This window comes from Myotis yumanensis, unplaced genomic scaffold (genome assembly GCF_028538775.1).
Source record: "Myotis yumanensis isolate MYYU_CA2020_CCGP unplaced genomic scaffold, mMyoYum1.0.hap1 SCAF_12, whole genome shotgun sequence".
Classification (NCBI taxonomy): Eukaryota; Metazoa; Chordata; class Mammalia; order Chiroptera; family Vespertilionidae; genus Myotis; species Myotis yumanensis.
Genome location: NW_027223763.1, coordinates 14,479,956 through 14,501,708, shown reverse-complemented (window position 1 = coordinate 14,501,708; position 21,753 = coordinate 14,479,956). Strand labels below are relative to the sequence as shown.

Sequence of the window (21,753 nt, the reverse complement as noted above, 5' to 3'; positions counted from 1 at the left end):
GGTCCTTACTGCGGACATTGGAGCCCCCTGCTTTCTGATACCTTTTTGCCTTTTAGTTTCGTTTTGTTTTACTACCATATTGTAAAAGCTCCGCGTCTTACGTTTCACTAGATAATGAGCTCCAGGAGAGTGGGTAGTGTCTGCTTTGCCCAACACTGTTACCCACTCCCTAGCTTGGCCTGGCATGGCATAACTGCGTGGCAAATATTTGTTGAATGAATTAATCAATCTTAATAAGGTTATTCTTTTCTGATTATAAATTTTGTAAAAAAATTAGAAACTAGAAAAGCATAAAAGGGAAACATAAAAATACCACATGGTGCTTAACACTTGAAATTTTGATAAATATACTTTTAGTTCATTCATAAAGCTTAATTAAACTGACTCCAGCACATATGAATTTCATATTTTGACTTTCAGTTCACATTATACTAACATTTTTCCTATCTCATTCAGTGTAATTTCTAGAACTTGACTTTTAATGGCTGAAAAATAAGCTAACCTGTGGGTGTACCACCATTGATTTACTCTTACAGTTGGCTGATGGGTATCTCAGCTGTGATGATCCTTATAAATAGGTCTCTGGTCATGTCTTTGACTGGTTCCTTAGGGATGAACTTCCCAACGTGGAATTACCTGTTCGAAGGCTGTGAACTCTTGTGATATCTCTTGCTACATCACTTTCCAAAAATATTGCTATCTCACTGCACCTTTGCTGCACTGAGTGTTTTTATTTATAAGTTTGTGTCCTTTTTTTGCCAATCTGATAGCTAAAAGGGGAGTGTGGTGTTTTATTTTACATTTATTTGGTAGTGAAGACAATGCCCTTTCAATTTCTGCTTTTAAATTTATTTTGTTTTCCCCTCCTGATTCATGTTCTTTGCTTTCCCATGCCCTTGTCATCCCCCAGTTTGAGTTTGCTTCTGCCAGCAGAGAGGGTGAGAGACTGTGCACTGGCAGCAAGCAGAGCCGTTCAGCGGGTGGCTGAGGCAGGAGTGTTCGTGTTGCATTACGTGCTGTTGGCGTCATTTGCCTTCCCGAGAGGCAGTGAGAGTGGTCCGACCATGCACCCTCTTCTTGGCATAGTAAATATAGTTAATGCAGGTGGTTATTAATCATAGTTATTGATTGGGCTAAATTCACCATCGAATTCTCTCATAATCTATAATTCACCCGTCTTTAAGAACAATAAATTGGTGTCGTCTGGCACCCGGCTCTTGCTCAGCATGTGGAGCGTGAGCCCTGCGGTCTGGAGATGTATGCTGTCCATTAAAGCTGGCTTGTCCATAATCTTTTTCAAGGCTGCATGTAACAACCTTCTCATCCCCCCACGCAGGGTCTCCACCCGGCGCCTCTGAGCAGGTTTGTCACCAGCGTGAGCAGAGCCAAGCTGATCCTGGAAGAGGCCGCGAGGTTACTGACCCTTCTCTGGAGAGTCTCACTCCCCACGGATGGCCAGTGCACACTCCACTGTGAACAGGTGGGTGGTGACACAGGATGCAGAGGCTCAGGGGTGCCACCACAGGTGTGTCCCAGTCTCCAGCACGTCCCACCGGGACCTGGCTCACAGAAGTTGGGCGCTCAGTGTGGGGACTGTCAGAGGGCGGGGAAGGCATTGTGCCAGGCACCGAGCTGGTGCTCCCAGTGTGTTCCTCATCCACCACCACCCTGCTGCCCTAACCCGGCCCTGTCCTCACTCCCAGGACATATTTGTTGAGGGAGATGCTGTTTGCATCATACACATGAGGAAACAGGCTCGGGGAGTGAGGCCCATACTCAAGGGTACAGAGCTGGTTTGAAAGCACAAGTGTCTGAATCCAAAGGATGAACTTGTTTTATGGGCTGTAGGTCCCAGCTTGTCCCGTGGCCCAGCTCCTTCCCTTCTTCTCAGAGTCTTTCAGTTCAGATGCCTCTTCTGGGCCGGCTGGTGCCTTTGTTAGTTTTCAGTATTGTATTAAGTTGGCCGTATTCAAGTTTGTTTTAACCATTTAGGACAGCGGTTCTCAACCTGTGGGTCACGACCCCTTTGGGGGTCAAACGACCCTTTCACAGGGGTCACCTAAGACCATCGGAAAACACATATATAATTACATACTGTTTTTGTGATTAATCACTATGCTTTAATTATGTTCAATTTATAACAATGAAAATACATCCTGCATATCAGATATTTACATTACGATTCATAACAGTAGCAAAATTACAGTTATGAAGTAGCAATGAAAATAATTTTATGGTTGGGGTCACCACAACATGAGGAACTGTATTAAAGGGTCGCTGCATTAGGAAGGTTGAGAACCACTGATTTAGGACCTGCTCTTTTGAATCAGTGAAAATCATCTATATTATAAAAGGCCAGTGGCCTTAACGCCATAATGACCAAATGACCGGTCACCACGAGGTGCATTGATGGGTCTCGCAGCATGGCGGGTCTGTGGTCTCACGTGGTTTTGTGCACTGGGCCTCTAGTTTACTATGAAACCATTGACACTTCCCTTAAAAGCTCAACTTTATAGACACTTGAATGTGACTAAATTAAGAACTGTTGATCCCACGCCCATTCTCATCTCATGTCTCATGGGCACTACTCAGGAGTCAGGTGGGCAGAAGTGGTCCCAGGGTTTTGTCTATGGGAAACGTATTGCGACAGGTGAGCGCCCACTCTTCTGACCAGAGAAACCTCCTGGAAGCAGGGGCGCGCAGGTTGAGGAGGCATTAGAACTCTGCCTGGTGGCCTGATAGATGTGTCCCCCTGTACTTGTCTAACCTATGCATTCTTGCCGAAGGCAGCAGGAAGGCAGAGGGAATTTTACAATCCATGTCAATATGTGTCTAATTAAGCCCCTTTGATGGCTCTTGGGTCTGTCAGAAGTGGCGGTGAAGCAGCTGTCTGCTTGAAGGGTCTGTGGAGCCTGTCCTAAGACTTCCCTCTGGGACCCTGGGGGGAAGTTTGGGTGCACTGAGCGTGGGAAGTACGGAACCAGTCCTGGTGCAGGAAATCCTGCTTTGCCCTCTTGTAGCTGGTGGGGCCCGAGTGGAAGAGGGAATGTTGGAGGGAAGAAGGCCCATTGGGTTCCAGGCCCCCTTTGACCTTTCCTTTTCTTCTAACCCATTGTGCTCTCTTCCCTCTGAGGCTTAGACACAGATGCTCTGCCTCCTAACCCTGCCTCCCTCCCAGCTGCTGGCTCCTCACCTCTCCCATCTCCCCTTAAATGTTACGTCAAGGTCAGAAAAGGCTCCCTGTTCACTCAGCATAGCTTTCGTTTCACTATAGCCCTTATCACAAATTATAATTACATACTCATTTGTTTAATGACTGCCTCCTGCTATTTTCCATGAGGGACAAAGTCTAAGTTGTTCATATTTTTAAACGAATGAATAATTTTCTCTCATACTATCAAACTAGTATTTGCCCATATGATTTTTAGAGCATAACGTGTCTGAAACAGTTTACTCTCAATGCAACTTTTTTGTCCTCAGTATATGGTAATGCCTGTGAAATAGAATGTAGTCCTTGTTCCGTGCGTGTGTGTGAAGATAAACTATGCTCACATTGATCTCCCCACTAGCAAATCAGTCTAGGGACTGGTCAGCGCTTGTGATGATTCGCCCCATCTTTCCGAGTCTTTCTCCGGGAATTGATGATGCTCACTTTAGCATCATAGAATTTTAGAACCACAAAAAGGACCTTGGAGATGCTCCGATATGGTTGCTGGTGTACGCAGACCCCCTGTGTGGTGTTAAATTGCCTCCAGCCACTTTTCTGTCCCTGTCCATGTTTCATACAGTGCCTTTTTCTTGGTGTGAAATGTGTGTAAATCAGATTTCCAAGTTGTCACCAGCAACCCCAATGGCTTTTTACTACCTGGTGTTTTCTCTGAGTGTCATTAATTTTCCTTTTGCATTTAATACATCATCCTCTGCAGTTCCAGGACTGCTCTGGAAAGTATGATCATATACTTCAGTTTGTCTAAGAAAGTTGTGAGGAGGGGTACAAATATATACATATATTTATTTATAAAAAAAATTTTAATGGATAAATAATAACAGGTTACTTGTACGGGGTGGGAAGGAAGAGGATGGATGGGCAGGATAGAAGGTACCTTTCTCTGAATAGAACTTGTTTTGTAAATCTGACTTTGAAACTGTATAAAATGCTTTACATAATTATAAATAAAAGTAAATCAAAATGAGAAAAAAGCAGTTTCTAGGAATTCATAGGAAGATGAAACCAACAAACCTTAGTGTCCATAGTACTGAAGGCATGATCACACAGAGAGGAAACACTTCAGTGACTAAAACAGCAATTTGGCTGCACGGAAATACTCCAAGGGCAAAAAGAACTGCAAAAAGTTTTAAACTGTTCTCATTGATCAAGTTATTAGTAATAATATTGATATTGATGTTATAAAACTATTATATTTCTATTATAGGATAAAACAAATAACTATGTTGAGTTTTTTTTACTGTCAGGGAAGAGATTAAATAAAAATCAAAGAAGTAAAAATCCTGTAATCTTTAATTTAAATTGGAAATATCAGTATGGACTCATGTGTATTTGCTATAGTTCTCTCTAATTAAAAGGCTTTAAGAGTGTCCAAAACAGAACCAGCGAGCACCTCTAGTGCCAGATTGTGGTTTCTAAATACCTTTCCTACTGCTAGGAACTAGGAGTCCTTGGAGAAAGGGCTTGAGTCTAGGTCTGGGGCAGGAAATGTGCAAGATGAGCTTAGAACATCTTCTCACCCTAGGAAAAACGAGGAGGGGGGAGTGAAGTTTGCAGGTTTGTGGTGATTCGTAAAGTGTTGGTTCTTGAGCAGCATGAGCACATCTGGAAACCAGGTGCAAAGGCAAACTTGGGGGCCTCATCCCAGAGCCTCGGAATCAGAAAGTCTGGGTGTGGGCTCTCGCATTCTGTTTTCACAGGTCCTATTGCTGTGAGAACCACTGGAGTAAAAGAAATTTAAGAGACACATCAGTAAAATGCAAAATGTGTTTATTTTTATTCCAATTTAATTAGAATCAAACCAGTTATTCAAAAAATAAAATTATGATGCAATCAGGGGAATGTGTCTACTGGCATATTTAGTAATAGGAGGCAGTTATTGTCACTGCTTTAGATGTGGTAATTATATTGTGTTTTTCTAAAGAATCTTTTTCTTCTAAAGCTACAAACTAAAATATTTTATGGATGAAATATGATCGGCTCCTAGGATTGATTTTAGAAACAACTTTAGGGTGAGGATGGGCAGGGATGACACAGTGTTGGCCATGATTTGATAATGACGGAAGCTGGGAGGGAACGTTGGTGCTTCATTGTCCTATTCTTTCTAGTTTTGTCAATGTTTGAGAATTTTCATCATGAAAAAGAAAGCAAACACGACACAACAGAACCATCCCGGCCCCTGCAGCCAGGTGGGCGCTCAGGAGTAAGTCTGAGGCCCCCTAGGAGGGTGTGGTGTTGGCGCCCAGCTCAGCCTGGTGGCCTTGGGGAAGGGTTGCTCTGTGGCAGGCTCTCTGCTCTACACTCGGCATCTCACTTCATCCCTCCCAGTAGACTTTAGAAAGTGAGGGATTATTTCCATTTTCTGGAAGTACAGACTGAAGCCCCTTGCTCCATCACCATCTGGAAGGGACTGAGCTGGGCTTTGGACCCCTGCTGTTTACCAAGGTGTATTTATCCTATAAAAATGAAGATTTTAGATGGGAGGAACAGCAGGCACTATCTGAATTCTGTATTTTAAGTGCTGGGTAGAATATGTACCGAGTGTTTGAGAGTGCAGGTGAAATTAACCCCCACTTGGCGGATGGTCTCACAGCACCTCCTCTGGGCCAGGCGCTGATGGTCAGGAAGAAGTGAGTTCTGCCCTCATCGAGCTGGTCCAGGAGGGAAGCAAACAACGTCCCTGCTCTCCTCACCTCTGAAAAGTCAGGATGGTGCCCCAGTGGGTCAGACTCTCCTAATACTTTCACATCCCTTTCTAAGATCTAAGCATTAAAATGTGAAGGGAAGCACCACGCACGGTGGGCACCCAAAGGAGCAGAAATCAGCCTACAGCAAAAGAAACCATCAACAAAACAACAAGAAAACCCACCTCGTGGGAAAACATATTTGCCAACGTCATATCTGATAAGGGCTTAATCTCCAAAATTTATAGGGAACTCATACAACTTAACAAAAAGAAGATAAACAATCCAATCAAAAAATGGGCAAAGGATCTAAATAGACACCTTTCAAAAGAGGACATTCAGAAAGCCAAGAGACATATGAAAACATGCTCAAAGTCACTAATCATCCGAGAGATGCAAATCAAAACAACAATGAGGTACCATCTCACACCTGTCAGAATGGCCATCATCAACAAATCAACAAACGACATGTGCTGGAGAGGATGTGGAGAAAAAGGAACACTTGTGCACTGCTGGTGGGAATGCAGACTGGTGCAGCCACTATGGAAGGCAGTATGGAGGTTCCTCAAAAAATTGGAAATGGAACTCCCATTTGACCCTGTGATCCCACTTCTAGGAATATATCCCAAGAAACCAGAAACACCAATCAGAAAGGATATATGCACCCAGATGTTCATAGCAGCACAATTCACCATAGCTAAGATCTGGAAACAGCCTAAGTGCCCATCAGTAGATGAATGGATTCGAAAACTGTGGTACATCTACACGATGGAATACTATGCTGCTGTTAAAAAGAAGGAACTCCTACCATTTGCAACATCATGGATGGAACTGGAGAGCATTATGCTAAGTGAAACAAGCCAGTCAATGAAGGAAAAATACCACATGATCTCACTCATTCATGGATAATAAAGACCATTACAAACTTTTGAACAATAATAGATACAGAGGCAGAGCTGCCTCAAACTGATTGTCAAACTGCAGTGGGAAGGCCAGAGAGAGTTGGGGTGCAGGAGGGAGGGGAGTAAGAGATCAACCGAAGGACTTGTATGCATGCATATAAGCATAACTAATGGACATAAGACACTGGGGGGTAAGGGAGGGTAGGGGTTTGTCAAGGGCGGGGGGGGGGGAAGGATTCTTATGTAATACCCTTTGTAATACTTTAAGCGAATAATAAAAAAAAATAAAAAAAAAAAAAAAAAAAAAAAATCAGCCTAGACTCCTCGGGAGAGTCTCAGGGAAAGCTCCCTGGAGGAGGTGATGCCTGAGTTGACTTTAGGAAGAGGAAGGGGCTGGCCAGGCAGGGGTGAAGCAGTCCTCCTGTCTCCCGGCAGCGCCTCAATGAGGCTCTCTATTGCAGTGTGATGGATGGGTTCTAGATGGATGGGGTGAGGATCCTCCTTATTTTACAGACGTGGGAGGAACAGAGGTTCTGAATATGGATAGAATGACTGTCCTGAAAGGTGTGGCCCTTAAAGCCGTGACCAGAACACGGGTCGTTGTGGGCTCTTAGCATGAGGAAGAGAATCAAAGAAAAGCTAATATTTAAATTAGAATGTTTGGAAGAACAGTTGAAGTCCTTGTAGCTGACACAGTTGTTTAATCTTAAAAGTAGGTTAAAGCAGGGAATCAAAAAATGATACATACCTTAAACATTTTAGGTTAACTTAAAACAGTTAAATGTACGTTCATTTGCCATTCTTTTGATGTAGGGCCAGAGCCTTTCCTTTGAATATGGGTCTGCTGTTCGGAGTTCTACATTTCCTTTCTTTCATAAATTACATCCATAATGTATGTCTGTCACTTCCAATTTCTGTTTCTTTAAGATGAAGAAAAAATGTAGACACATGAAAAGCAGTTTGAATGTAGAATTCATCTAGACCATGTTCCTCCCACAACTTTTACAGTTGATGCACCCACACCTCATTTGCCAGAAATGGGTTTTTAGTGAGTTGCCTTTACCAACTCTTTCCTGAAGTAGTTTTCATACAACCAGGTCTTTTCACACACACATTTCACAGGGTTACTTAACACTTAATTAAACCACACACAGTAAGTCCTCGCTTAACGTCATCAATAGGTTCTGTGACTTTTAAGCGAAATGACATATAAGGAAATCCATTTTACCAGGGACTAATTGATACAACAAGGGTTAAGTGCCTGCGGCATCTCATCAACGTAATAAGAAAATGATGTTGAATGAAAACGACCTTATTCGAGGACCTGCTGTAACTGATTACAGTAAAACTGCCATAAATAAGTTGGGAAGAACTAAAGTGACTCTATAAGCTAAGAGCCCAGCGTTTCCCCTCTTGGGGACAGAGGTGTCTCGATGTAGGGGAGAGTGGTCTGTGCCAGGGCACCTTACAGCCGGGGTTTTAGGAGGAAGGGGGTGTGCTAACACGCTGCACGAGCCAGGTGGAGGCTCGCTAAGAGGGCCTGCGTGGTGTGCCTTGTTCCCTTCAGAGGACGGTCCTTCACCTCTGAAAAATCCAGATAGGTGCCCTAATGGGTCAGGCTCTCCTAATAATACTTTCATATCTCTTTTTAAGATTTAAGCATTACATTTTTAAAAAATTAGCATTGTAGTTTTTGTCTAAAAAGTCAATCAATTCTGATAAATTTTTAAAATGAAACAAAACATTCCAAATCACATTTCTCGGGGATAATCGTTATTGACATTTTGATGACATTTCTATGTCACCAGTATTTTGTAGACGTCTTGATGTACCCATCTGTGAATGTAGATGTATGTAATCGGTTTTATGGAACAGGAATGCCTAATATACAATAGCTGTTCTGGGCTCTTTGTCACTAATTACTATCATCTTTCAATGTCAATAAGTAGAGTTCTACAACATCCTTTTTAATAGCTGCAGAATTATTCTGCTGTGTGTGAGCACCATGATTTATAGACCCTACCGATCAGTTTGTTTTTTCCTGCTATGAACAATGCTGAGATGAACATCTCTGAACACAAGCATCTTCTTGTGCTTATATTACTCCTTGGGGGTAAATGCCAAAGGATAGAATTGCTGGGTCAGAGGGGTAAGCACGTTTTATAATTTGGCAAATCTTGCCAGGTCGTTGTTCCACCTGGGCACAGCCCCTCAGCATGCTTCCCCACACCTCACCTTCGCTGGGTTTGGCCTGTTTTTGCCAACCTGACCACAAAAAAGGGCTTCTAGTTTTTATCAAATACCTTTGTAGGTGAGGTGGAGCATCTTTATATGTGGTTTTGTAACTCTGCCCAGGTGATATGATGTTGGATACCCTGTGTTCATTTTTCCAATGGCTCTCCTCTTTAGACTGGAGAAATGAAGGCTGAGATCACCAAACTGAACAAAAAATTATTTGATCAAGAAAAGAAGTTGCAACACACCATGAAGCTTTTGCAGCTGAGCAAGCACCAGGAAAAAGTCATCTTTGATCAGTGTAAGTGAACCGTCGGGGGCGGTGCCATGTCCACTTCCTGCCTCTGGGGACTAAAAAGCCAGCCCTGGACCACCCTCTTTGGAGGCCAGACCGTTTGTCATCACACCTCCTATTTGTGGGTTTCCTTTCATATTTCATCCTTCCTGACTCACACAGACAAATGCATTCACCCCACAGACTTGTGGAGAGGCACTCTGTGCCAGGGACAGTCACCTCACTGTGAGACGGTGTGTGGCATGTGCTTTGATAGGGACATGTGCGGGGTCCTCGGGAGCACTGAGGTGGGAGTGGAGCTGAGTCTGCAAGGAGGAGTAGGCATTGGTCAGGTGGAAGTGGAACGGTGAAGACAAAGGCAGGGAGGAAAGAAAGAAGGCTTTGTATGTGAGAAATCACCAGCACATCATGTTGCTGGACTAAGAGCTGTAAGTGGCCAGTTGAGGCAGGAGGGGTCAGGGGGACCAAGACTGTGTTGCCAAAGGCCTTAGGTCAGTGATGGCGAACCTATGACATGCGTGTCAGAGGTGACACGCGAACTCATTTGTTTTGGTTGACTTTTCTTTGTTAAATGGCATTTAAATATATAAAATAAATATAAAAAATATAAGTCTTTGTTTTACTATGGTTGCAAATATCAAAAAATTTCTATATGTGACACGGCACCAGAGTTAAGTTAGGGTTTTTCAAAATGCTGACACGCCGAGCTCAAAAGGTTCGCCATCACTGCCTTAGGTGGCAGGCTCAGGTGTCTCACACTGAGAGCAGGGCGTGGCCCTGTCACATCTGTGTGCAGGGCAGGCTGGTGAGGAGGAGCCAGGCAGATGAGAAGGACGCCTGTGCCAGGCAGTGGGCATCCAGAGGCAGGGATGGGGTTGAGAACCAATTTTTGAGACAGATACAAGGTCAAGGTCACAGAGGTAAAACCACTTTGTGAGGTCAGCCCCAGCCCCCACCTGGGAGCTTCAGGTTATTGGGAGCAGCCCCCGAGTTCCTTCCGGTGCGCCAGGCTGTCTGCCTGTCACCGCCCTGTCTTAGCAGAACTGCTGACCATGGCACTTTCCTGTCCTCGCTGCCTGTGCGCTCTCTTATCAAAGGCCAGCATTTCTGGGGCATTTCTGAGAAGCACAGGACATGGATTATTGTCACATAAGAGTTCTCCTTAGGCTGTGGGAGCTTTCTGAAAACAGACGGTGAGACTGTGAACTACAGGAGAGAGCTGCTTAGTCACTAGCCAACACCAGTGCCTGCCCCATGCCCCGTGCCAGGCTCGGGGACAGCAGTGAGTGAGACAGTTCTTGCCACGTGGAGCTTTGCCCCGGGGAGACACAGAAATGAGCTGCAGAATGATGGACCTGCATCCTAGGCAGCCTGAGAAGGGGCTTCAAGGCTCTGGACCAGTTGGGTCTTGTCACAAAGGGCCTTGTGGGCCGGACTCAGAATGAGCAGCAGGGACTGACTGGTTCACTGTGTGTGGGAAGGTCCGTGGCTGAGCATGGAGGGGCTGGAAGTGGGGACACCTCTTCCGGGGCCGTGGCAGTCGCCCAGGCAGGCAGTGGAGAGGCCTGATGGGGCCGGCACAGGGCCATGGAGGAGAGGGGGTGGCTTTGAAAGATTAAGGCAGTAGCCCTGGTAGTGGTGGGTGTCTGTGAGGTTCTGGCCCAGGATTCATGTCACTGGTAGAGAAAAGGAGCGCTGGAGGGGACCTGGGGGAGACGGTGCCAGAGTAGTTTTGTCTGAGGTGGGCCTGCTGGAGCAGCAAGGGGCGGGGCAGGAAGAGGTGCTTCTGTGCGGTCCCCAAGTCCAGGCAAAGTCGGAACTCGCCCTATGGGCATCTCTCCTCAGCAGCCCTGAGCAGTCACAGGGCACATCAGGTCAGCCCTGCTGCAGGCGAGGGGATCTCGGAAGTGGGCAGTAGGTGCACAGTGAGTGACCGTGCAGACCCAAAGGGCAGATCCAGCCCCCACGTCCAAGGTCGGTGCCTGTGCTAGGTCTCCACTCTCCTGTGTGACCTGGGGTATGTGGCTTTAACTCTCTGAACTTCAGACTCATCATCTCTGATTGGAGACAATTACACCAAAGGACTCAAACTGGCCAGATGGCCCAGTTCTAAACACAACTTTATAAAAGTGCTTCGGTTTCCTCATCTATCGCATCGATGGTAACAATGCCTAAACTTCATTATACTCTTTCTGGATAGAGCAGAAGCTCAACAAACGTTAGTTCTCTGCCTCTCTTTCCAGTAGGTCAGACTGCATCCCATGTATGGGGGTGGTAAACCATTAATAGTGTGAAAAACCTAAATGTGTCATGGCAGCTCCCATGCTAAGGTGGTGTCCCCATCTCTGTCTCTAAGGCCTGGCACAGCGGGGGGCTCAGCTCAGTGCCGGGGGAGGGGCTTGCCTGAGTCCACACCGCTGGTGGCAGGCCCTGGACTGTGGCTGCCCCTGGCCAGGCTCGGCAGCTCGTCCCGATGAATCGGGTCCTTGGAAGTGGCTCAAACCCTGCCAGCCCTGCAGGGCTGCTTCTGGCTGTGAGGGGCTGTGTGCAAGTGTCCCCTCCTGCCCCTTCTCCGAATGGCGACTGGAGGAGCGAGGCCCAAGGTGGTCCCTGCCGGGATGCTGAGCACTACATCTCCTCCCAGAGTTTCCGCCCTCACACTGCGAGTCTGGACTTGGGCCGCGCCCTTACCGCTCTGTCCTGGGCTTCTGATGGCGGCGAGATTTCCACGCTCCGGGAGGTGGGCAGTGCTGTTCAGATGTGGGAGTCCCTTCCCGGCGAGCCTTAGCTCGTCCCCAGGGAGTCTTGTTCTTCAACATCACAACCTTATTTTAACCTCCAGGGCCGTGACACTTACTTGTTGGTGACTCTCAGGAGAGGTATGATCTCTCTCCAAAAAGATGCATCCGTCCACACACATGTCAAGGTTTACACTTAGTTCCCGGGAATTTGGGCCATTCCAAAACACACCCCTGGACCCAGGGTAGAACTCCCTGGGTTGGAGCCCGGGATGGGCGAGGGCACCTCTGAAGTCTGCCCATACACAGCTCAGTGCCGGGTCTGGGGGCACCTCTGCAGCCGTCCCACCCACCCCTCCTGTCCTGGCAGAGCGTGACTTGCTCAGGGAACCACGTCGGGCTCCTCTGCCAGCTACAGGGCAGCTCAGGAGGGAAAGTGCCAGCGCTCTTCCTCCCTGGTCATTGGAGCCTGCTCGGTGCTGCTGGTACACGTTTGACTACAAAATTGCCCTCCACCCTGGGCTTGGCCTTCACACATGGGCTTGCTTCAGAGGGCACACCCCCTTCCAGAAGCCAGGGTATGCAGGATGCTAGTCAGGCGCAGGCCCCCCTGCCCTGCCCTGCCCTGGCCCCTCCTGGGCCTGTGGAGGTGAGTCCTGGGCGTACCTGAGCATCAGCTGGCCTTTCGGAGCCTTGGATTTGTCTGGAACGAGGCATGGCACCTCTGCTCCACCTCTCGTGTCGCTGTGAGGTTGTGGCTCAGCACGGTATCTTGAACAGGTGTCTGGTCCACCCTCTCTGATGATTATTTGGTCCGGGGTATCACCTTCACACCTCTCTCTGGCCTGGGCGCTCAGGCTTGTCTGAACTATTTGGGGTTCAGAGGGCTCCTCCCTGAACCTAACCCTCCCGTTCTCCGCTCTCTCCGCAGTGCTCATCACCCACAAGGTCCTTCGGAAGGCCCGAGGAAACCTGGAGGTAATGCCCTGCAGCTCCTCCCGCGGAAAGCCAGGTGGGCGGGCAGGGCAGGGCAGGCAGTGACCTCTGAACAACGAAGGTGAACCAGGGCACGTGCCCTCCACACACAGGAGCACAGAACTTGCCTCTCATCTGCCACGGCCTCAGTGGCTCTGATTACCAACTGGCTCAGTGCCGGGGGAGGGGAGAGACAGTGCCCCGTGCCTGGCGCACAGTGGGCGCTTGGGAAGTAGTTTTTGAATGAATGTTTGTAAATACGATCGCGTTGTCATTTGGTAGTTTCAGCATCACAGGGTTCCCGTTAACTCTGTCCCGTTAACTCTGTTCCCTTGGACACCCTCCTTCGCTCCTAAGCTTCTCCTGTTTTCCTCTCTTCCAGCTGAGGCCCGGGGGTGCCCACCCAGGACCGTGCAGCCCCAGCAGGCCGGGCTCCTGAGAGCGTGCAGACAATAAAGCTTGCGGTTCCCACAGTCTCCTTGTCACAGGCGTGGTTCCTACTTACTGAGGAAAAGAGCTGTCTGCTCAAAGGAAATCTGTTTTTCCTTTTAATGTTTTCTGACCTGAAGTTGGTTTAAGGGTTGTTGTCAGACAAGGTTCCCATGCTGTGCAGGCCTCGGCGTCTGGGCGTCCCTGTGCCCTGTGCTCTGTGCCACCCGATTCACTTAGTGCTCAGCCAGCCCTGCAGGGTGACGGTTCATATGAAATGATTCGTTTCAACTTGGTGATGTGGTGACTGTGTGGAGCTCAAAGCCCAGGTCCCCCACACCCAGGGGGGACAGGCTGGGTCTCGGGAGTGGCCCTCAGCTGTTGCTATGCTCTGCCGATTCCAGCCAGGTGTCCAGAGAAGAATGACGCCATGTGGAATGGCCGGGGCGCCTGCACCTGGTGCCTGCACCTGGCATGGACTCGGCGATGCACAGAGACGCCCTCAAGCAGCCCGCTGAGGTGGTGCCGTTCCCACTGGGACTGACCAGGAGGCTGTGGTGGGGACTTGGCAGTGCAGTGTCCCACAGTGACCCTGGTTCCCCCCCACTGCCTGCTGCATCTGCTACAGCCCTGTCGCTGGCCTTCCTGTTAAATTGTCCTCCATCTCTGCCCTGAGCTTCGTGATGTCCCTGAGACATACACAGGGTGGGGCAGGTGAGCCTCCAGACTGGCCATTTGGCCCTGAGCGGTGCTAACAGCCGCTCTACTTTTCTGCCCCGCAGCCCTGCCCACCACCTCGGTGCCTTCCAAAGCCCTCCCTGGTGGGGTGGCCGAGCGATGTTTCGGCTCCATCACTCAGTTCAGTACCGTCCTTAGTCCATGACCTCACTGGTGGAGTGGCGGGCGGTCAGGATCGGGCCAGTCTTCCCAGCACAGCTGAGCGACTTGTCCAAGGCTCGTACCTTCGAGGTGAAGCTGGGCATGATCCCTCCTGTGCTCTCTGCTGCTGCCCCTGCAGCTCCCCGGACACGACGGTGACGAGGTGATGTGATTGCATCGGCTGCAGGCACAGGGAGGAGCAGGAGCCAGGCTGGGAGTCGGGGAGCCGGCCTCATTCTGGCCTGAGCCCCCACTTTTCTGCCTGTTTCCCATCAGGTGAGGGGTGGGGCGGGTGGGCAGGAAGGACCCTCTCTGCTTGGGTTCCTGCCACCTGAGCTCTCATGAGAAGTGTTTGCACAGGTGTACCTTAGTACATCCAGCGTGTGAGAACTCAGGTTCAGGCATAAAGTAACGTGGCAGCTCCTTTTCCAAGAAGTCACACAACTGGATTCCTTAGCGGGAGCTCTATCTGTGGCCAGGACAGCTCCGTGTGGTTCTGTGGAGGGAGCAGGAGGCCTGGCTCATAGTCTCAAGTCACAGCCCTGTCACCAGTCTCTACATCTGTAAGTGGCAACCTCCCTTCTGCCCAGTGCGATCACAGTGTGGGAGCCTCAAGATTTGGAAGTAGCCAACCGAGCCCTTTCCTAAAAGTAATGACCCTCTTTCAGTGTCTCTCAGTGCTTGGTCTCTAGGACGCTTTCAAAGCACTATTTTAAGTTACCAGTGGTTGGTGAGCACAAATGCAGGTGTGTAAGTGTTGAGGGGGGCGGACAGGACAGAGGTTCGAACTCGGGTGGGGCTTAGAGGTCAGACGCGGGTTCAGATGTACATACAGGGGCAATTGTGTGTATATTGCCTGGCATGTGGTCAGTGCACAGGCCCGGGAGCTGGGCTTGGTCGTTGGCAAGGGCATGAGCGGAAGGGTTATGAGAGCAGATACACTTTTCTGGCACATTCCCGGCCCATGTGGTTGCCTGAGAGGAGGCCCTGGGGAGGAGGGGCTCTGGGAGTCCCGCCAGCCACTCGCCTCAGCCACCCACAGCCTTTCAGGAACACAGTCATCCAAGGCAAAGTGTAGTCCCCCTCTCACCCCTAGAATCATGCAAACTATTCCCAACCTTGGGCTAGTGGAGGCCCTCCCTCTGGGAGGTGGAGGAGCAGCCCGGTTTGGGCTGGATTGGGGCCAAGAGCAAACTCCACAAATAAGGACAATTTGGACTTTAGAACAGGCTCCATTGTCCCTGGTGAGTTAATTTCACCAGCAGCTGAATTCAGGAGGCTCTGAAGCTGTAATCTGAAAATGCATCAGTTTCCCGTTGGTGAAATTAATCACCACCTATGTCCTCGGACTGGAGCTGCACCTGCACCTGCACCTGAGAGGGGCAGCTGCAAAGTCAAATACACAGGAGGGGGCAGGCACAGGCCTCCTGTGTGCCCACCTTGGCACACTTGCCCACTTCCCTGGCATCAGTCCAAAGGGTAAAATCCTTGCTCCTGCAGGCTGGCGCCCACCTGCCTAGCAGTAGCCACACTGTGCATCCTCTCATTAGTTAATTTGCACCATCCTGTTCATTTTACAAACGAGAAAACAGATGGAATCACCTTAGTACAGGGTGGGGGATGTCCGGCCATGGGACCTTACAAGGCCCTGAAATCATTTGGTCTGGCCCTGCCAAGGCATTAAGGGTGAGATAATTAAATGTTTGACCGAATAAAGCAGGCTAATTTTTAAGCTGATAATTTTGTATGGCCTGCGAATGAGCTATAAATATCCAAGTGGCCCTGGGCAGGAAAAAAGTCCCACCCTGCCCGAGTCAGTGCTGGAGCCAGGATTTGAACCTAGTCTGTCATGACCTGTTTTCTATGTTGTCCAGTCCTCTGGGTTATTCCGTCTCCCCGAGTGCTCTCTATTCCCCAAACAGCAGTCCTACCCTGTATTACAAACCAAAGTCTCCTCACTATCCTTTTCAACAAAATGTCTCTGGGTGACCAGAGCAGGGGCCCAGAGACCCACAATTGAATTCCTCGGCCCCGCAGCCCTGAGAACCACTTGTAAAGGGGGCTGTGGAAGGAGGAAGAGTGATCTTGTTAATAAGTTCTCAGCATCGTGGAGGCAGAGAAACCTGCCCGGGGGCTCCTGACCCTGCCAAATTGCCTCTTCAATCTTGGCCATTTTTTAAGTCTAACTCAAAAATTCAATTATCAGAATTACTCATCCAGTCTCCTGAGAAGCCCAGGACTCTGCCTTCGGGGCCAGATGTGTTTGCCTCTTGCCACAGCTGGGGCCTTCCCAACTCACTCTGCGGGTGTCAGGTGGGGTGGGGTGGGCCTGGGCGGGTCCAGAGATGTGGGATCTCGCCGGGGCTCCTAGTAGAAGCCAGTCTCATTTCCTCTGCAAGATTATGATGTGGAAAGAAAAAGATGGCTAACTCTGACCCCAGACATTGGCCAAATCCCTGGAGTTTGCTTGTTCATTTATCTCTGTGAAGGTTCTGCCTCCAGCCAGCAGTTTACACTGAAGTCATCCCTGACACCTCTTTCTCCCTCACCCTCTGTGTCCTGGCACAGTCACGGCTGTTCTATCCACTTTGTCTCCCAAGGCCATTGCTTCATTTATCTTCATCCCCACCTTGGTCCAGGTCTCTCACCTGAACCACTAGTTATAATGGCTTCCTAGTTGGCCTCCCCACTTCCGCCCCTACCCTCTCCAGTATCCCCAAACCACAGCTAGAGTGATTCTTTAAAATGCAAAGCTGATGGTGTTATCTCTTTGATTTAAATGCTGACTGCTTCCCATTGCACTTAGGCTGACGTACAGGTAGTGTGCTGAGTTCTGCCCATTCCTTCGTTTCCTCCAGTGGCCTGCTCTCTCCAGCCTCAGGGCTTTCCTTCTGGCCACAGGGCCTTTGCACATGCTTCCCTGCCTTGCATCTTCCCATGCACTTCCCCGGCCTCCCTTGCTTCTCTTGTTGGTTGGCTCCTGTTTATGCTTCGGAGAAGTCTTCTGAATCAGGAGCCCCTGTTGTACAGTGATGTCCTCCTCACCGGCACTTGGCCACCGTGTGACTTTCTTTGGTTATGCCTCTTCCCATCACTAGCTGGCAGGTCTGTGAGGCCACCGGCCCGGTGCGATTTGCTCACCAATCCAGCCCTGGTGCCAGCCTCAGAGCAGCAAATACATTTACTCACCAAACATTCTTGAGCTGCTCTCACCTCCTTCTGGAAGAACTCACACTGGGGAGGGGCAGGGGAGAAGGAGAGCACAGGTAGTAACTCCAATAGGGAAGACTTGTTTCCGAGCCAGCAGTCTGTAACATCACGTGCAATCACGTGACAGCCCTGTGGGGGAGAGGCTCTTTTCAGATGGGAGACTGGGGTGCAGAGTAAACTGCCCAAGATCGGGCCAGTGGGGCATTGGCAGCTGCAGAGCCCAGGCCCATCCCAGTGCTTCGGTGAGCACAGTTGGAGATGGTGAGTGCCGAGGGAGCTCAGGGCTGGGACACAGTCTGCACCCAGTGTCGCTTCTACTGGCAGCCTGCCCAAGCTTCCCGCCATCAGATCCAAAGCCCAGGCCTGTCCCTGGCTTGGCCAGTCTCTGCCACTCTCGAGGCATCAGCCTCTCCATCCTCCATAAGAGACAAGCAGCTGGAGCTGCCTCTAGCTGACTCCTCGAAGGTCTCTGTCTCCCAGGACCCTTTCAGCTTTGTGGATTTGACCCCGTGCTCCTCCTTGGGGAAGCCCTGCCCCCGCCTGGCCCCAGAGGGCAGCACTGGGCACGGTGAGCCCCTTACCTGCTTGATGACAAAGTTAAAGTTACAGTGGTTACCAACCACCTTCCCACACAAATATGTAATCATGTCATTCTTAACAGGCATGCACATGAGAGCTTAATTACAGGTTTTCAGGGTTAAAAGATCCTTTGTTTGTATTAATGCTCCTTCTTCCAAACAGAACAGTGTGTGGTCCCCGCTCAGTGGTGGCACTGGCGGGCTGTGACAGCAGACGGCGAAGAAGGAGGTCAGGGCCACCCTGGCTTCTCCAAAACGACAGTGGGGTCAGGGGTCACAGACAGGGTGACCAGGCTACAAGGCTCCCTGGTGGTAGAAGCCAGTGGCTGGAGCCCAGTGTGTGTGTGTGTGTGTGTGTGTGTGTGTGTGTTTGAGAGAGAGAGAGAAACAGAGACAGACAGACATGGGCTGGGGGGCACTCAGCATACAAAGTGGCTGAGAGATAATCCAGTTTTATCAAGTTCAACATCTTCCTGCACCCACCCTCAGTGACCTGGTGACCCGGCTGCCCACTGCTCTCATCCGAGACAGGACAGTGGTCCCAGCCGCTGTGCAGAGAGGGTCTGTATTGCGGCTCTGTGGATTCTTGTGGCCTGACCTTGGTGATCTGACCTTTCTCAGCTCCCAGTTTCTCATATATATTTATTTTAGTCCCTCCCTCCCTCCCTCCCTTCCTTCCTTTCTCTGTCCCTCCACTATCCTCCTAGCGCCCCTCCACAGGACAGCTGTGAGCGTGCTCTCTCCTCAGTTTCTCATCTTTAACCCTTATCTGTCCAACCTCAAGGCTGACTCGACAGACCAGGCGCTAGGAACAGGTCCAACGTCAAGCAATAAGAACATTAAAAAATTCAACATTCAATCCCATCAATTAATTTGGACCAGACTGTTTGAATTCCAAAAATAACATTGGACGGAAAAGGGTTAAAATAGAAGTAATAACATATCCCTTTTTCCTCCTCAGCCTCTTTCTCCCTTGTCTTTGAGATCCAGTCCCTGGTCCCCCAGCTGCTTCCAGTCTCTCCAGGAGGTGGTGGTCTCGCTGCCTCTCACCAGCCCAGTCAACCTCCTTCCTTACCTCTCTCCATTCTCCTCTCCATCCCCCTCCCTGGCCTGGGTGAGGCTGCAGCCTCCCAGGGGTCTCCTTGCCTCCTGCCCCCCCCCCCCCCCCCCCGCCCGCTGCCCCGTCCTGTCTGATCTCTGTGCATAGCTCGGGTGAACTGGTCAATCAGAAGCCCAACCACTCCTTCCCTGTTTGCACACATTGTCGCAGGCCAAGTCCCCATTCCTGCTTGGCATGCGGTCCTCCCTGCCTGACCTGGCTTTTCTCCCATCTCTCTGGGCTCATCACTGTGATACCCCACCCCCACCCATGAGTCTTGCCACACTCCTCCTAGTTCCCGAAGTCACCTCCTATTCTGCAACTCCAGGTTAGCACACGTGTCTCCTGCTCTGAAATACTCGTCTCCCACACCCCCAACTTGACTCACTCCACTCATCCTTAAAGTCTCATCTCCGGAACCACCCCAGGGCCTCCATCCTTTCAGCCTCACTTTCTCCTGCTATAAAATGGGCACGGTCTCTTTGCCCCCTTGTAACTGGAGACAGACTTAGGGTTTTAATTGACTACAAGCAGGCAAGTTCGCTGAGACCAAAGAAGAAGGGACCTCAAATGCTAATACTACCTCAGCTGCATCAATAGAGGTATAGAGCCCAAATGAAAGGTGAAGAGTCCTGCTCTGTGACTCACCATCCTGCACTGAGAGTCTGTGATCATGTTCTGTACCAGGCAACAGGATGGATATTGGCAAAGTGGATTATATCATTGATACTGTCACCCTGGTCATCAAATTGGTTTTCCATTTATCAAACATATATATGGCAGGCACTATACCTATGTCACATTTAATCCTGCTGTTCTGCCCTTTCAATAGGTGAGGAGGAAGAAATTCAGTCTGCTTGGTGTTGCAATAAAATAATGCCCGTGGCAGGTGGAGCAGTGTCCCCAGGACATGTCCGTTCTCTAGTCTCTGGAATCGTGACTATTTACCTAACATGGCAAAGGGAAGTTTGCAAGTGTCCTTCGTGTTACAGACGGTGGGATGAGATGCTGCAGGTGGGCTCACTCTAATCACACGAGTCCTTAAAGGAGGAGGATCTTTTCCAGCTGCTGTCAGAGGCAGACGTGGCAGCAGGAAGAGGGGCAGAGGGGCTGGCTTTGACGCTGGAGGAAGGGGCCACGAGTCACGGGATGCAGGGGACCCGGGGAGCTGGAAAGGGTGAGCAGGCAGATTCTCCCCTGGAAACTCCAGAAAGAACTTAGTCCTGCCAACACTGAGTTCTGGGAGACCCATGTCAGACTTCCAACCCCTACAGCTGTAAGAGAATACATTGTGCTGCTTTAAGCCACCAAGTTTGGGATGATTTGGTAGCAGCAATAGAAATACACTGCAATGCCTAACATAGTCACTGTAGAGCTGATCATATGAATTTAGAGATGGATGCCATGGGCTTGTGGTAATGCTCAGTAATTTCTTTAAAAAAAAAATCTATATTCTTATATCGGGGGGATGGAGTAGAAAAGAAAGCAGCCCCTATACTGGGCCCCACTCTGTGGCAGCTTCTTGTTCCATAGGTTAAGGAAGACTTTGAGGAAATAAAAGTTGTTTGGGAAAATCCAGGTGCAATTGCTCTATATGCTGTGATGGGTAGAAGGGATGAAGTGAAGTGGGAGGGCCCCTCACACTCTCCATCTTGCCTCACACTATGTCCTGGGACCCTGGGGCGAAGAAACCGCCACTTTCATTCCTACTTCCTGGGATTGTTGCTGGCTACATAGTGATAGAGAACGACAAGCAGGAAGAGCGACACGCCTAGCATGTTGGCGAAGATGGCGAACTGCACGTCGCTAATCATCCTGAGCAGCTGAGCTCGGCTCCGACGCGGTCTGCGCACTAGCTCCAGGTAGGAGACCTGCCTAGAGTAATTTCTTAATGGCAAGGCCCATCAAATAGACAGCCAGGGAGGTAGTGAGCTCCCCGTCCCGGAGGTGTGGCTGCAAAGTGCAGGTGGAGATGGGCAGGTACTTGAACAAAGTACCGTCGTGACCCTCAGAGGCCAGGGTCGGAAGCCATGTGACCGTGGGCAGGAGGAGGTCACCGCTCTCCCTGCAGGCTGGGAGGCCTCTGGCACTTCGTCGCCACCCGAGGCATCCTCCCTTAGGCGAGTTATTATAGATGGTCACAGGACTCCATTTCTTCAGAACGCCTCTGTGTAATGCATTGAAAGAATTATTGAAATGTGTAATTATAGTGTGCATTGTAATATAAAACAAGTCTATTATATTCATTTGATGGAACTGTGCTCCATAATGTCTATTCTCATATAAAAGATTCTGCCATTAGAGTGTTATATTGTGTGATGATAATTGTCCGTCTGCAGACACCGTCTCCCTGTCTTCATCCGGTTCCCACACTTCCCCTTCATGTGTCTACTGGTGTGAAACCAGAGTACCGAGCTTCAGAGTTGGGGAGCATTTTGGGGTCATTCGGTCTAACCGCACATTTGACAGATGGGGAAAGGGAAGCCTTGAGGGATGAGGCATC

General features: G+C 49.5%; 2 protein-coding genes across 4 annotated transcripts in view; one reads left to right on the top strand and one right to left on the bottom strand.

The window, feature by feature from the left end:
* CDK5RAP2 (CDK5 regulatory subunit associated protein 2) overlaps positions 1-13,529 on the top strand; it is a 157,729-nt gene extending 144,200 nt beyond the window's left edge. For all 3 annotated transcript variants that reach the window (XM_070430795.1, XM_070430794.1, XM_070430796.1), the window contains 4 exons: positions 1,337-1,480; positions 9,222-9,348; positions 13,012-13,058; positions 13,438-13,529. In XM_070430795.1, coding sequence (XP_070286896.1) covers positions 1,337-1,480; positions 9,222-9,348; positions 13,012-13,058; positions 13,438-13,494 — 375 coding nt within the window. In that variant the 3' untranslated portion in view covers positions 13,495-13,529. The remainder of the gene's footprint in view (positions 1-1,336; positions 1,481-9,221; positions 9,349-13,011; positions 13,059-13,437) is intronic.
* A 7,427-nt stretch (positions 13,530-20,956) lies between these two features.
* LOC139020410 (dolichyl-diphosphooligosaccharide--protein glycosyltransferase subunit 4-like) lies at positions 20,957-21,064 on the bottom strand. Its single transcript, XM_070430048.1, has one exon. The coding sequence runs from the start codon at positions 21,062-21,064 to the stop codon at positions 20,957-20,959; it is 108 nt and encodes a 35-aa protein (XP_070286149.1).
* Positions 21,065-21,753: the final 689 nt, after the last annotated feature.

What these genes read in the sequence shown, in the direction of transcription:
- LOC139020410 (XM_070430048.1), bottom strand. Translation starts at nt 21,064, where the DNA reads ATGATTAGCGACGTGCAGTTCGCCATCTTCGCCAACATGCTAGGCGTG.